General features: G+C 43.0%; 1 protein-coding gene across 1 annotated transcript in view; it reads right to left on the reverse strand.

Moving 5' to 3' along the window:
* Positions 1–259: 259 nt before the first annotated feature.
* EREG (epiregulin) overlaps positions 260–15342 on the reverse strand; it is a 52222-nt gene continuing 37139 nt past the window's right edge. The window contains exons 3-5 of the mRNA XM_033942518.1: positions 15093–15216; positions 4997–5146; positions 260–683 (exon numbers count right to left, since the gene is read on the reverse strand). Coding sequence (XP_033798409.1) covers positions 617–683; positions 4997–5146; positions 15093–15216 — 341 coding nt within the window. The 3' untranslated portion in view covers positions 260–616. The remainder of the gene's footprint in view (positions 684–4996; positions 5147–15092; positions 15217–15342) is intronic.

Below are 15342 nucleotides of genomic sequence, written 5' to 3' on the forward strand. Positions count from 1 at the left end.
GCACATTTTCACACTTTTCTGCTGTCTTAATCTTGCTGTTGCATGAGGCTTAATGCCATATCAAAATTAGTCCCTGCAGTCTTATCCTGTGGACGGGGGAAGTAAACAGATGGAAAACTAGAATTGAGAAGGGGACAGAAAAATGAAAGAAAGCTGAATGTGAAAGATCAATGCCAAAGATGGATGTAGGGCATAAAGTGAAGAAGAACAGGGCAAAGAAGAGCAAATAAATAGGAAATGAACATGAGGCCATTTTAGCTCATTTTGAAAAACAAAATATATATCAAATAAGTCCTATGCACAAATATGGTCATCATATAAATAGGTACAAATATATGTCACAAAACATTAAATTTTACTATAAAAATTATTTACATGCAGTTGTGTCTGCGTGTGTGAAACATTAAATTGTCCACAGCATGCAGATTAAAGACAAAAAGACAAAAATGAGAAACAAGAACATTCCAAAAATGTTTTTGACTGCTGTGATTTTTTCCCACACACGGAAACCACCTTGCTTCTCATATAAATATTTAAAAAATTCAGTAAAAGTGAAATTGTCCATGGTTATGCTGTACGAGTTGATCTTTCTTCTAGTGAGAAGCCATGTCCCAGGTTACACGTTCATGGTGCTAACTTCCTTGTATTCCTTTTTAGGCTGTTTGAATCTTTTGGGGTAATACCTGAAAACAGTTCATACAAAAGCAGAAGTCAGTACAAGAAGAAAACTTGTAAGGCACAAAAGCTCTGCATAAGCTCAGTTCCATGCTACAGTTTCATAAAAACAGTGGTGGGATTAGGGAGCAGAAGGTGAATATCCCAAGTGAAGCAGCCCATTACTATCACACCCCAAAAGATACTGCCCTCCATTCAGTGGTCTGTGTGAAATGAGTAACTTTTTTAATCCATGCCTATATCAAAAATGCTAATTCTATATACAGTAGACTCTCAGCTATCCGGCACCCATGGGGATTGGTTGATGCCACATAACTGTTTTTCTGGTTGCTTCAGAGTTACTGTAAAAGAATACTGTCGCACCAGGCAGCTGTTCCCGACAACACCCCTCCCTCCGGCCCCCTAAGCAGCAGAATCAATCCTGACAACACTCCCCCCCCCTCCATTACCAAGGCAGTAGTGGCAGCCGGTGAACAGAAGCAGCACCGTAAATGAGTTGCTTCCGGCCAGCTCCGGCAGGGCCCTTTTTCTGCTGCATTGGAGGTGACATGGAAGAGGAAAGGCCCCGCCAGGGCTGGACAGAAGTAGCTCAGATCCTGCCGTTAAAGCTTGGTCACTAAAGAACTATATTTTTTTTGCTGTGCATTACACGGAGTGCTCATTAAAATACCAATGAGCTCCTTGGAATGCATTAGCATAGGATTCTCGGTGGCTGCTACGACAGTCGGTAGCAGCCACAGAGAACCCCTGGCCTGAGAAAATGCCACATTCACCTGTATAGATTTTCTACATTTAACCCAAAATCCTATCAAGTGCAATCAAAATTTGTAATAATTGGCATCAACAAGCCCTTATTCTACAGATTTTACACCTAATTTCTATGGTGTGCAACTCCATAGAAAGCAGAATGCATCAGGGAAACAGCACCGGAGAAGCCTTAAGCAGTGCTAGAGAACTGCTGCCAAGCCAGCAACCTCTTTGCATTATAAAAGCTGAGGGGGGGGGGGCTTCAGAATGGGGTGAGAAGAAGAGATGGACATCTTGGCCCACAGGGGGCCCCTGGAGCTGCAGGGCCCAGGGCAGCTGCCATGTTTGCCCCCCCCCCCTTAACGCTGGCCCTGCATATTGTAAGTAAAAACCAATAACATGAGTTCTGTATCCATAGAAAAGTAAGCAAGGGAAACCTAAACACACATTCCCCTGAATTCTATACATGGCGCACAAAACTTGTGGGCACAATTTGAGTAATAAACTAATTAGTACTGATAATTGGGCACTAATTGGCAATAATTAGAATTTATATTTGCGCAATTGATAGGTGTAAATTTTTGCGCACAGATCTGGAAAGGGGACATGGCAAGAGTTGGTCATGTATGTTCCAAATATTTGCATGCTGTGTTACAAAATACAGCAGATCCGCACCTAATTTAGGCACAGGGATTTACACCAGGTTTCAGCTTGTTATAAATCCTCATTCCTAAAAGTTAGGCATGGATCCTAGGGAAAGCGATAAGAGTTGGTATTCATAAAATAAAAAAAATTTCAAGAGGAGTATAGAAAGGAATACCAGATGAAACTGAAAGAAGCCAAGAGAGAGATATGTTTGGCAAAAGTGCAAGCGGAAGAGCAAATGGATAGAAATGTAAAAAAGGGGAGACAAAATTTTTTTGAAGTATATTAGTGAAAGGAGGAAGACAAAAAACGGAATTATGAGACTAAAAGAAGCTATGTGGAGAGTGGTGAGGAAAAAACAAACATGCTAAACAAATACTTCCATTCTGTGTTCATGGAAGAAAATCCTGGAGAAGGACCACTATTTGCTGACAAACTTATATGTGAGAATGGAGTGGATACTGCGACATTCACGGAAGAAAGTGTTTATGAATAACTTGAAACTTTGAAGATGGACAAAGCCATGGGACCGGATGGGATCCAGCCAAAGATACTGAGGGAGCTCAGAGAGTTTCTGGCGAGTCTTTTTAAAGATTTGTTCAATAAATCCTTGAAGACAGGAGAGGTTCCATGGAATTGGAGAAGAGCAGATGTGGCTCCTCTTCACAAAAGTGGTCAAGGAGATAAAGCAGGAAACTACAGGCCAGTAAGCCTCACTTCGGTTATTGGAAAGATAATGGAAGCATTGCTGAAGGATAGTGAACTTTCTAGAATCTAATGGGTTACAAGAGCGAGGCAACATGGTTTTACTAAAGGTAAATCATACCACATGAATCTGATCAAATTCTTTGACTGGACAACCAGGAAATTGGATTGAGGATGTGCACTAGATGTAATTTACTTAGTTTTTGATGTGGTTCCTCATAGGAGGCTCTTGAAAAAACCTGATGGGATGAATTTAGGACCCAAAGTGGTGAACTGGATTAGAAACTGGTTGACAGACAGACAGACAGACACCAGAGGGTAGTGGTTAATGGAATTCACTTGGAGGAAGGAAATGTGAGTAATGGAGTGCCTCAAGGATCGGTGTTGGAGCCAATTCTGTGCAATATGTTTGTGAGTGACATTGCCGAAGGGTTAGAAGGTAAGGTTTGCCTTTTTGTGGATGATACCAAGATTTGTACAGAGTGGATATCCTGGAGGGAGTGGAAAACATGAATAAGAATCTGCAAAAGTAAGAAGAATGGTATATTGTTTGGCAACTAAAATTCAATATGAAGAAGTGCGGAGTAATGCAACTGGGGTGTAGGAATCCGAGGGAGTCATATTTGCTGGGAAGTGAGAGGCTGATATGTACAGAAGAGGAGAGGGACCTTGGGGTGATAATGTCCGAGGACCTGAAGGCAATGAAACAGTATGATAAGGTGGTGGTTGTAGCCCAAAGGATGCTGGGCTGTATAGAAAGAGACGAAACCAGCAAAAGAAAAGAGGTGTTGATGCCCCTGTACAGGTTGTTGGTGAGGCTACAATTGGCATACTGTGTTCAGTTATGGAGACCCTATCTGGCAAAGGATTATAAGCAAGTGGTCTAGAGGAAGGCGACAAAAATGGTAAGGAGTTTGTGCCAAAAGATGTATGAGAAGAGACTGTAAGACCTGAATATATATACTCTTGAGGAGAGGAGAGGACAGGGAAGATATGATACGGATGTTTAAATACTTGAAAGGTATTAATATAGAACCAAATCTTTTCCAAAGAAGGGAAACTGATAAAACTAGAGGGCATAAATTGAGGTTGCAGGGTGGAGTAATGTTAGGAAATTATTTTTCTTGGGCAGGGTAGTGGATGCCTGGAATGCCCTCACAAGAGAGGTGATTGAGAGGAAATGGTGACAGAATTCAAAAAAAGCATGGGATGAACTAAGAGGATCTCTAATTAGAAAATGAATGATATAAAACAAACTAAGGCCGGTACTGGGCAGTCCTGCACAGTCTGTTTCTCATATATGGGAAGAACACAGAAGATCTATAATTAGAAAACGGATGTTATAAATTGATGAACTCAGGCCGATACTGGGCAGACTTGTACAGTCTATGTCATGTATATGGCAACTTGGTTTAGAATGGGCTGGGGAGGGCTTCGATGGGAACTACAGTAATTTGGAATACGAGGACGGTGCTGGGCAGACTCTATGGAAGGAGTGGCAACTTTGGTCCTCGAGGGCCGGAATCCAGTCGGGTTTTCAGGATTTCCCCAATGAATATGCATTGAAAGCAGTGCATGCAAATAGATCTCATGCATATTCATTGGGGAAATCCCGAAAACCCGACTGGATTCCGGCCCTCGAGGACCAGAGTTGCCCACCCCTGCTCTACGGTCTCGCATATTCTGCAAACAAAGAGATGGTTTGGATAGGCTGGTGTGAGCTTCGATGGCAACTCCAGTAGTTGGAACCTAATGACAGTATTGAGCAGACTTTACGGTTAATGGCCCAAAAATAACCAAGAAAAAAAAGACAATTTCATTTAATTAAGAATTTTTTTAATGTGTGCAAATATTAGGCAGACTGGATGGACTGATCAAGTCTTTTATCTGTCATTTACAATGTTACTATAAACAGCGCCCAACTCAGAGCACCACTTATAGAATAGTGTTTAGTGCTCATTTTTTTTCCCGCGCCATATATAGAATTTGGTCTGTTCCGTCAGATACAAATTTGCGAAACTCATGCCACATTTCATGTGACAAAATGCTATGAAGTGTCTCTTAAAGACTATTTGCTAAACCGAATAAAGAAAACAAAAAAATGACAGACCATCTGTTTTCGTGAGCATTTGTTGTAAAATGCTGCTTCAGAATTCTATGGATAAGCTAGTCACTCGCCTTCTGCATTCCACCACAGACACAGTTATAGGGCAGTAACATTTACCTTTTATATGCGAAGTACGAGACAGATGCGATGATGAGGATTAGAAATGAGACGACGAGAACCACTATGAGTACCACGTGCTCACTGCTCATGGGCATAAATACAAGTTCAGAATGCACACAGCGAGCACCAGTGTAGCCCTTATCACACCTAGTATGGTAGAAAGAAAAGCTAGATTAGGTTCATATATATATATATATATTTGGACTTATTATTTTATATATATATATATGTATATATATATATACTGTCCTCCAGAAAGAGAAAACCCAGAATACAATAAAACACAGCAGAATAGTAAAATACTTTGCAGGAAGGAGCCGCTCTTGTCGGGATACATGATCTGAGGATGAAGAGGTTACCTTCGAAAGCTAATCATAAACTACATTAAGGGGTCCTTTTACCAAGGGCCTTAGTAAAAGGACCCCTAACTTAGTCCAATAAAAAAAGGTATTTTGTTTTATTCTACATATTACCTTGAAGAGTGGACTAACATGGCCACCACATCACTTCACTGTTCAATGTAGTAAACCACTTCGGATGAATCTCTTAATGAAAAGGCAGTTAATAAGTCCAAATAAATAGACCAGTAAAATAGCAAATTAACATATGTGAGTTGTTTTACAGATAACAGGTTGTTGTTGAATATTGGCGGTACCTGGATAACTTCCAACAGCAGTTTCATAACTAGAGAATGACAAGGTGGCGGTTACCCGCGGCTAGCCACGTTTAGCCGCGGGTAACCCGCCAAAACGGGGAAGAAAAAACAGTGGCCTCTGCGGGACGGGGACAAGGCCATTCACTGCCCCGTGGAGCGGTGAATGGACTTGTCCCTGCAGTGAGGAAATCAAGATCGCGCGGTTCCCGCCATCTCCCTCCCTCCACCTCACCTTTGAATTGGAAGAGCACCGCCGGTTGAATTTCTGCTGGTCCTCGCGAAGGAAAAAAAAAAAAAAAGCCTCTACTTTTCTCCTGCTCTTATCGCCAAGCTGCAGCTACTAAAGCCGACAGAAAGTCTATCCGACGTCAATTCTGACGTCAGAGAGGAAGTTCTGGGCCAGCCAATCGCTGCCTGGCTAGCCCAGAACGTCCTCTCCGACTTCAGAATTGAGTCGGAAAGAAGACTTCCGGCTTTAGCAGCTGCAGCATGGCGGTAAGAGAAGGGGAAAAGGACAGAGGCTTTTTTTTTTTTTTTTTTGAGCGGCAGGGAGGCAGCAGGCTGGCTTTGGCTAGGTAGGGAGAAAGGTAGACAGGCACAGGCAGGCTTCAGGGGTGGGGGTGGGACAAAGTGTGAAAGGCAGTGAGAGGGACATAGGAAGGAGGCACCAGGGGGCACTAAAGACATGGGGAGGGGGCACTAAAGACATGGGAAGGAGGCACTGGGGGCACTAAAGACATGGGAAGGAGGCACTGGGGGCACTAAAGTCATGGGAAGGAGGCACTGGGGGCACTAAAGACATGGGAAGGAGGCACTGGGGGCACTAAAGACATGGGAAGGAGGCATCGGGGGCACTAAAGACATGGGAAGGAAAGAGGGAGGGAATAAAAAGGGACAATTCTTGGGCCTGAGTGCAGAAAGAAAGAAAGGATACACAGACAGAAGGAAACGCAACCAGAGACTCATGAAATCAATCACCAGACAGCAAAGGAAAATGATTTTATTTTCAATTTAGTGATCAAAATGTGTCAGTTTTGAGAATTTATATCTGCTGTCTATATTTGTCTATTTTTCTATAGTTACCGAGGTGACTGAGCTTGCGGAGATGGGGCGGAAACAGGGTTTTTAAATTTTAGTCCTAGTAGTTTGCCGGTCCACAAAATAATTATTTTATTTCTGCCAGTCCACGGGTGTAAAAAGGTTGAAAACCACTGATGTAGAGTATGCCGGCTTTCTTTTTCGCCAAGCCGCGCTCTCGTTGATCAATCTTCTCCTCTCTTGCAACTTCCTGTTTCCGGTTGCGTCAGAGGAGAATATTGAACAAATGAGCACCCGCACATGCGGCTGGGCGAAAAAGAAAGCCGGCATACTCTACATCTAAGGTGAGATGGAGGGAGGGAGATGGCGGAACACTGCAGTCGGTCGGGTGTCTGCTGTTTTTGTATCACTGCCTGCCTGCGCTCACGTTCCAGATCCTCCTGCATTTTTAGTGTGCACAATTGACCTGATTTGAGCTATAGGTGAACATGGGGGACACGTCATTGAAAGGGAGGACAAGTTAATTGATTTATTTTATGTTCGGTTTTTACTACAGGGCAGAGGCACTGAAACAGATTCTCAGTGCAGTAGTAGTAGTGGCAGGACTCTCTTCTGTCTTCATGGTGTTTCGCAGTACTGAGGCTTATATGGATGCTGTGGGGACGGTGACGGGGCGGTGAATGGGATGGCAGTGGCGGTGACGGGGCGGTGAAGGGAAAGGTGGTGACGGGGCGGTGCAGAGGATGGTGGGCAGGGAACGGTGCAGTGACGGGGACAGATTTTTTCCCCGTGTCATTCTCTATTTCATACCTGGATATTCAGTGCCGAATCCAGATATATCCCAGCTCTGAATATCCAACTGTAAATTTAAATATCATGGTCTGAAGTCAAAACTGACTGTAGTGTTCAAATATCATCAGCTACATTTCTCTTGGATAACCAAGGGGGAAGATATTAGCATGGGCTACCATTAAGATGTGTTACTTTACTGTTAGCCCCAGTTACTAGTAATTGGGACTCATTTCATAAAATGAGACCTGTGCACAAGATGGGAATAAAAAACATGTTAACTACATTGACATTATGCCTCCGATTTAAGGTGATGAAGACTATTCTTAGAATGTTATTATAGAATACAATCAAAACTACTGTTCCTGAAGGAGCACAGTTAAATGATTGCAAGAGAAGTACGTTTTTATTTCCTGCTATCTCAATGCCATAACTTTATGCAGCTGAAAAATAAGATAGATCATGAAGCCCAACTAACGGAGGCAATGAGGACAACTTCGCACTGCCTTCTAGGGCAGGGGTAGGGAACTCCGGTCCTCGAGAGCCATATTCCAGTCGGGTTTTCAGGATTTCCCCAATGAATACGCATGAGATCTAGTTGCATGCATTGCTTTCAATGCATATTCATTGGGGAAATCCTGAAAACCCGACTGGAATAAGGCTCTCGAGGACTGGAGTTCCCTACCCCTGTTCTAGGGGCTCCGAGTCTAACCAGTTCAAACACAGAGCTCCTGGAAACTCTGGTCATCATTCCTATGAGTGCAGCTGTAGCTTAAATTGAAATATACAATAAAGTATTTCAAAGCTCAATACTTCTGCAGTGTCAGCTTGTGTTTGGCAACTCCAGTCCTCAAGTGCCACAGATAGTTCAGGTTTTACTGAAAACCACAATAAACATGAATGAGATAAATTTGCATACTCTACCTCTATTGTAGGCAAATCTATCTCATGCATATTCATTGTGGAGATCCTGGAAACCTGACTTACCTGTGGCATTCGAGGATTAGAGTTGCCTATCCCTTTTCTAGAACATATATTAAAAGTATGTTAAATCACCAAGGAGCGGTCCACAGTTCAAATCATTAACAGTGATACACATCACAGTTCTCTGTTTAGAGTAATGGGTTCTCATCAACTTTACTGTAAATTATAAAACAGCTATATACCGTATTTTTCGCTCCAAAGACGCACATGACCATAAGACGCACCCTAGATTTAGAGTAGGAAAACAAGAAAAAAAAAACCCATTCTGAATCAAATTGTATACTTATACCAGGCTCTGCACCCAGCCCCCTTCCCTCCCTGCCCTACCAGGCTATACAGCCAGCCCCTCTCCTTGCCCCGCCACTACCCTGCACCCTGTATCCCCTCTGGTGGCCTAGTGTTAGGCCAGGACAGGGTAGGTCTAAGTGGTAGGCAGTCCCCAACCCCACCCCGCAAGTCCCAAATTGGTTGCCACAGCTTCAGCAATAAAGGAGGGGGAAAAAAAGAGCCAAGACAAATGCTGACTGGGTTAAAAACCTGTCCCCATCCCAAAAGACCATCACCAGCATCTTGCTCTGAACACTAGTTTGACTCAATACCATAGTTTGTTGTAGTTGTTGCTGGGATAATAACAGGAACGAGTCCAACCCCCAAGGTTGGGTATACGGATAGGCGATTCTAAACCTCAGCCACGCTCCCTCACACTTGCATCCTCTCATTGGCTGAGCTGCGTGGAAGTTGCAACATTCACACAAGAAGGAGGCAGCTGAGAGCACACTCGCCCATTGTAACTAGAAAGCAAGCGGTGGTGGTGATGGCAGGCTTGGGTTATGCACACTTGCGTCCTAAGCCGCCACCTCCTTCCCCCATAGGCTGCGGGAACAGAGAGACAAACACTTCCTTCCTGCTTATTGGTGCTTAGGAATGTAGAGAGACACAAACGCCTCTTTGCTGCTTACCACTGGCGAGTGTGTGTGTAGGGTCAGGAAAGTAATTGGATGCATCAGGAGGTGAAGGCAGTTTGAAAGCAACTCTATTCCAGTCAAGAAACTGTTGGGGGGGGGGGGAGAGTGTCGGACTAGCTCCCTCCTTTAAAGTGACCCTCGTCAGCCCCTAGGTTCTTCTTTAACTCTCCCTCCCCCAATTGGCAGCTCTCATGTACCTTCCAAGGCGATTCTCCCACTCATGAGTGTTGGCAGCGGCAGTGTTTCACATTCAATGGCTTGTGTCGGCCCCAGGACCTGCTAGTGTAAAAGCTGAGGGGCGCGTTCTGCCGTTACTATCACAACAAGGCCCGAGATGCTCGGAGGGTGTGTGTGTGTGTTATATTCACTCCATAAGACGTACCTTCATTTTCACCCACTTTTTGGGGGGGAAAAAGTGTGTCTTATGGACCGAAAAAATACGGTATATTTGGAGGGTTTTTAATTCATAGGTTACTTCGTTAAGCATATATACTTTGCCACAGGTATTTTACTGGGCAGGAATGTTTGCCTTGTTTTGAGCTGCCTAGACTAGTGTCTCTCAAACTGTGTGCCATGGCACAGTGGTGTGTCCCGAAGAGATTCCAGGTGTGCCACAAGAGATTCAAGAATTTTATTTTTTTTAATTTCCTTCATAAGTATACATTAGAATAGATGACATGTACATTCCAAACGCAAGAGTCTCAGCGTTATGAGCATCCGAGTGTGTAAGGATACAGGCGCCCAGAGAAGCATCATTCTTTGACGTGATTGGTCCTTGAAAACTAAATGCAAGTAATTTTAGTTTTATTTTTTTATGCAGTCGTTATCCTAACTTGAGCAACAAAGCAACGAAGACTGTTACCGTTTGGATCTTCTTATCTTTGGATTTTCATCTGACAGAAATAACAGAAAAAAAAATGACTGCAGATGGTGGATGACGACGTGTGTTTGCTTGTCAACTGTGGAGCTGCATTTTTAGTTCATATTTATTTATTCAGTTTTCTATACCGTTCTCCCAGGAGAGCTCAGAACGGTTTACAAGAGATTATTTAGGTACTCAAGCATTTTTCCCTGTCTGTCCTGGTGGGCTCATAATCTATCTAATGTACCTGGGGCAATGGTGGGGGGGGTTAAGCGACTTGCTCAGGGTCACAAGGAGCAGTGTGGGTTTGAACCCTCAACCCCAGGGTGCTGAGGCTATAGCTTAACCACTGCACCACATTCGCCCCTAAACACAAGCACATCCAACGCACTGATTAGCAATTCTATTCTATCTGCTTTAGTTTTACCGTTGATACAATTTCCCATACATAGCTTTAAAAACTTTAAATAAATAACTCAAACTTAATTTTTTTTGTTGGTTTTGCAATTTTATAATTTCAATTATAATGTGCCGCAAAAAAACATTTGCTCCGTTTAGTGTGCCAGAGCTAAAAATGTTTGAGAGATGCTGTTCTAGACTGATTACCAGCATGAGTTCAAAATAGAGAATGACATGGGGACAAATTTTTCCCCGTCCCTGCGGGAACTCAATTTCCCCATCCCATCCCCGTGAGTTTTGTCGCCATCCCTGCCCCTGCCCCATTCCTGTAAGCTCTGCCTTAATTGCACAAGTCTTGAGCACTTATGATTTTAAAGTGTTTGAAGCTTGTGAAGATGAGGACAGAGCTTGCAGGAATGGGGTAAGGACAGGAAAAGAACTCGCCGGAATGGGGTGGGAAAATGAGGTCCTGCGGGGACTGGGAAAAATTTGTCCCCATGTTAGTCTATAGTTCAAAACGGATAATAAAAAAGCCAGTTTTGAGCTTCCTCTGTTTGAGCTTAAAAAAATGGAAAAGCCATATGCAAAAGGCAATGGCCATGTGCAGCTGGCATTTCTGCCACTTCTTTTTCATATAGGCTTGTGGCAGAAGTGAGATGTTAAAAGGGAGATTCCAGAAACGCCAATATGAGCACCTTATGTTTGGCCATTGTGACAACACAGGAAGAAGACAATTTGATTTGCTAAAAGGAATTTTCCTTGTATTTTTCTGTTTTTTTAAATATTCCTTAATGAACACAGAATAACATTGTGCAATATCATATTACAATATTATATTCAGTGCTTTTTTTTCCTACAATGAAATGCAGGGCAGGATTAATTTGTCGAGGGCCCCTAGGCACACATGTACACTGGGCCCCCCTGCCCCGCCCCACCCCACCATGCGCCCAGGCGGAAACAGGAAGCTGCGTCAGAGGGAAGCTTTGGGCAAGCAGCACCACTTGCACAATTACATTCCCGTTGCCTTTCTTACCCATGTTGCTTGCTTGTCTTACTTTCCGTCGATGGGGGGGGGGCTGCATTGCCGATTGGGGTTGGGCCCACATTGCCAATCGGGGGGCCCACGTTGCCGATCGATGCTGGAGGGGCCCATCGCCATTTGGAAAAAACAATGTTGATGCCCTCCTTCATCAGGCCCCCCTGACAATTTCGGGCCCTAGGCACGTGCCTATTTGGCCTATTGGTTAATCCTGCCCTGAAGAAATGTGCTGGTAGTGAGATCTACACATAGATGGAAAGAATCACGACTAAGCACTAAGCACCCAGTAATCTACATCCCTATAGGAAACCTCTTACCTGGCATCCAACTGCACAGCTCAGTAACACTGCAATCTTACCCTTTCTATCCTCCTTCTTACTTGCTGATACTTTGCCACAGTTAAGACTTGGAAAAAGCAATGGGGAGGGAATTGAGAACTTCCCTTTCCACTCCCTCTCCTATTGGCACCTATCCCCTCTTTTACAAAACTACGATAGTTTCTAGATTGGGGAAGCTGCGTTGAATGGCCCGCGCTGCTCCCAATGTTCATAGGAACTCAATGAGCGTTGGGAGCAGCGCGGGCCATTCAGCGCAGCTCCCTGTGTTAGAAACAGCTATCACAGTTTCATAAAAGGAGGCCCTAGTTTCACCTGCTCCCTCTCCTCTCCTACTGAAGGTTTTTTTACAGATTCATACTGATTTTTAATCAAATACATATGTAATATGGTCAAAAGTGAGACAAAATATATACAAAGAGTGCCCACAGCAGTTAATTCAAATTACAGAATGCTTAATTTTAACCAATTTCTGGGTTCTGCTAGTGTTCTATATTCTGCCTTGCAGTGGCGGAAGGAAGGAAGTAGCTTCTTTATGATCAAAACTATGGCTTCAAAATGAATTCTTTCTGAAAAGATGCCCTGTGGAGATCATTTTCAAAACAGAAAAGTGCCCAAATAGTGGCACAAAATGGATGGATTTTTTTTCACACAGAATTCCAAATCACTATTTTCAAAACCCATTATCAAGAGTTGTTTTCTATGCAGGTCGTTTGAAGTGCATCTAAGTCTCAAGGGGACATTTTAAAGGTGTGTTTTGGATGGACTACAGTGGGCTTATGATCTGGATCTTTTTCTGCAATAATAGAACACTGTAAACGTCCAGGCAAAAAAAAAAAAAAAAAGTATATTTCAGGCTAGACCTGCTTCAGTAATGAATAAGGGCCAGAAAAGTGTCTAAAACCCTCCTTACGCCCCCAGTGGTCACTGACCCACTCCCACCCCCCAAAGATGTGAAAGAAAGAGTACATAAAAAAAAAACAAAAAACATTGAGATAAACTTTCAGTTACACTAAAAAATAATAGGTCACACCGAGGGCCTGTTTACTTGTGGTTATAGAAATCACTAGTTAAAGTGGAGCAAAAAGCCTCAAAAGCATTCACTGAAGCAGTTACATACAGTAAGATATAACTGCCAAATTCTTATCATAGGCCCAAAAAATCTCCACATCTGACCTTTAACATTTCAAGTAAATCACAGAGATAAGGCAGACGCCAACCAAGCTTGCATGCCAGTCACTTTTCTCAGCTCATTTGGAGATATTCTCCGGTTAAACAAAGTCCCAATGATACTCAGATAGCACCCCGGCTTCAATATTTATCCATGAAAGCTCCTTCAACTCCCCCACAAAGATCCTTGTTTCGCCCAAGAAAGAACAGCTACATCAGGGAAATGGAGATGTACCAAGCACTGACCAAACTACTATGGCGGCCTGGAGTAGTGCAGACTAAGACAAAAATTTAAATCCCGGACAAATTATGTCATTTCCAGGATCGTGGGAACTCTTTGTCGGGAGTTGAAGGAGCTTTCTTGGATAAATATTGGAATTTTATGAAACTAGACAATATCTCCAAACAAGCTCAGATAAGTGACTGGCATGCACGCATGGTTGGCATCTTTCTTATCTCTATGGTTTACTTGAAACGTTAAAGGTCAAATGTGGGAGTTTTTTTTTGCCTATGATAAGAATTTGGCAGCTATATCTTTCTGTAAGTAAACTGCGGCAGTGAATGCTTTTGAGATTTTTTTCTCCACTTTAACTGGTGATTTCTATAACCATGAATAAACAGGTCCTCAGTGTGACCTATTATAATATTTAGAAATAAAGAGTACATACCATCCTGTATGACAGCTGCAGAAACTTATGACCATTCCTATTAGAGCAGCAAGTAGGTCCCTGAATTAGCCTAGTGATTGGTGTAGTGGACTGCAAAGAATGAGACTCAGACCCATATCTCACTCCAACTAGCACACTTGTGGTGGAAAGGTAAGTCCTCGATAATCCTACTAAGAACCTACTGTACCTATATATATAAGTGGCACTTGCAGGCATAAGGGCTAGTGTCGCAGTATACAGTTGGGTACAGTAGGTTTTTGGTGGGTTTTGGAGGGCTTCCCATACAACGTATGGGGGTAATGGCGAGATGTGTACCTGGAAGTTTTTATGGGAAATCCACTGCAGTGATCCCTAGGGTGCTCCACTGCTCTGTTAGCATGTCTGTGTGGCCAGTCCTAAGAATGCTACACACACACACCCGCCCCAAACATCATCATGCCTTGTTTTTGTGCATTTTTTCCTTGGATATATTTTTTAAATGGTCCTAAAAGATACAAGATGTACTGAACTCAAAAACATCTAGAAAATGGCCATTTTCTCTACAGGATTTTTAGACGTTTTTCCCAAAACATCCAAAATCAGATTTAAACATCATACTAAAAATGCCCCTATGTATGTTCCATCATAACGTATATTGGGCTTCTACATAGCCCCTTCAAGATCCTCAATATTTCAGAGACACAATGCAGTAAGTTCATTGCTTCAAACAACATTTGAGTGAGAAACCCTCAAATTAGAGAGATTAGACATACTTTTTTGCCATCACAGGGCAGGATTGTCCTTGGTCAATGTAAACCGGGCTGGTGATTCAGCTCTACTGATTGACTCTGTTTTCTGCACTGTTCAGCCCCTCTCCTTATAGGCAGCAGCCTTCAGAGATCAAGCGGGGAGGGATAAGACTGAAACAGACAGGGCAGACCTCCCCTTGTAATTTCCTCAGGATAGATGCAGAGGGGTAATAAAAAAATAAAAATGTGCAAGTACTACGTCAAATACTGGCAGCACAAAAGCCTTCCTCCCATTGATTTTCTCAATAAAAATTTTTCATCATAACATGGACTATTTTGGCATCCCTGCTGGTTGTAGAAATAGCAGAACTACCACAATCAATTTCAGTAAATGATGCACCTGTAATATTTTATACATTTATAAAAAGACACACTGCAATATGCTAAAGGCATTTTCTTACTGGCAGAAGTGCGCATCGGCTTCCTCCAGGTACTTGCACTCTCCATGAAAACAGTAACTTTGCATTTCTGGTCGACAGCTGCTTATTTGAATTGGAACCACACGGGAACTGTGCTCTGTGAGGGCTGCAAAAAAAATGCAGAAAGATTACGTTTTTAATTTCCCCTTTTTCTTTGTTGCCCTATTTTGCAACAACAGTAAAGACCACTGCATTTACTGGCATAGCGAGGGTGAGAGGCGCTCCTCCCCCC

The sequence above is a fragment of the Geotrypetes seraphini genome, chromosome 1, assembly GCF_902459505.1.
Source record: "Geotrypetes seraphini chromosome 1, aGeoSer1.1, whole genome shotgun sequence".
In the NCBI taxonomy this organism is placed as follows: domain Eukaryota; kingdom Metazoa; phylum Chordata; class Amphibia; order Gymnophiona; family Dermophiidae; genus Geotrypetes; species Geotrypetes seraphini.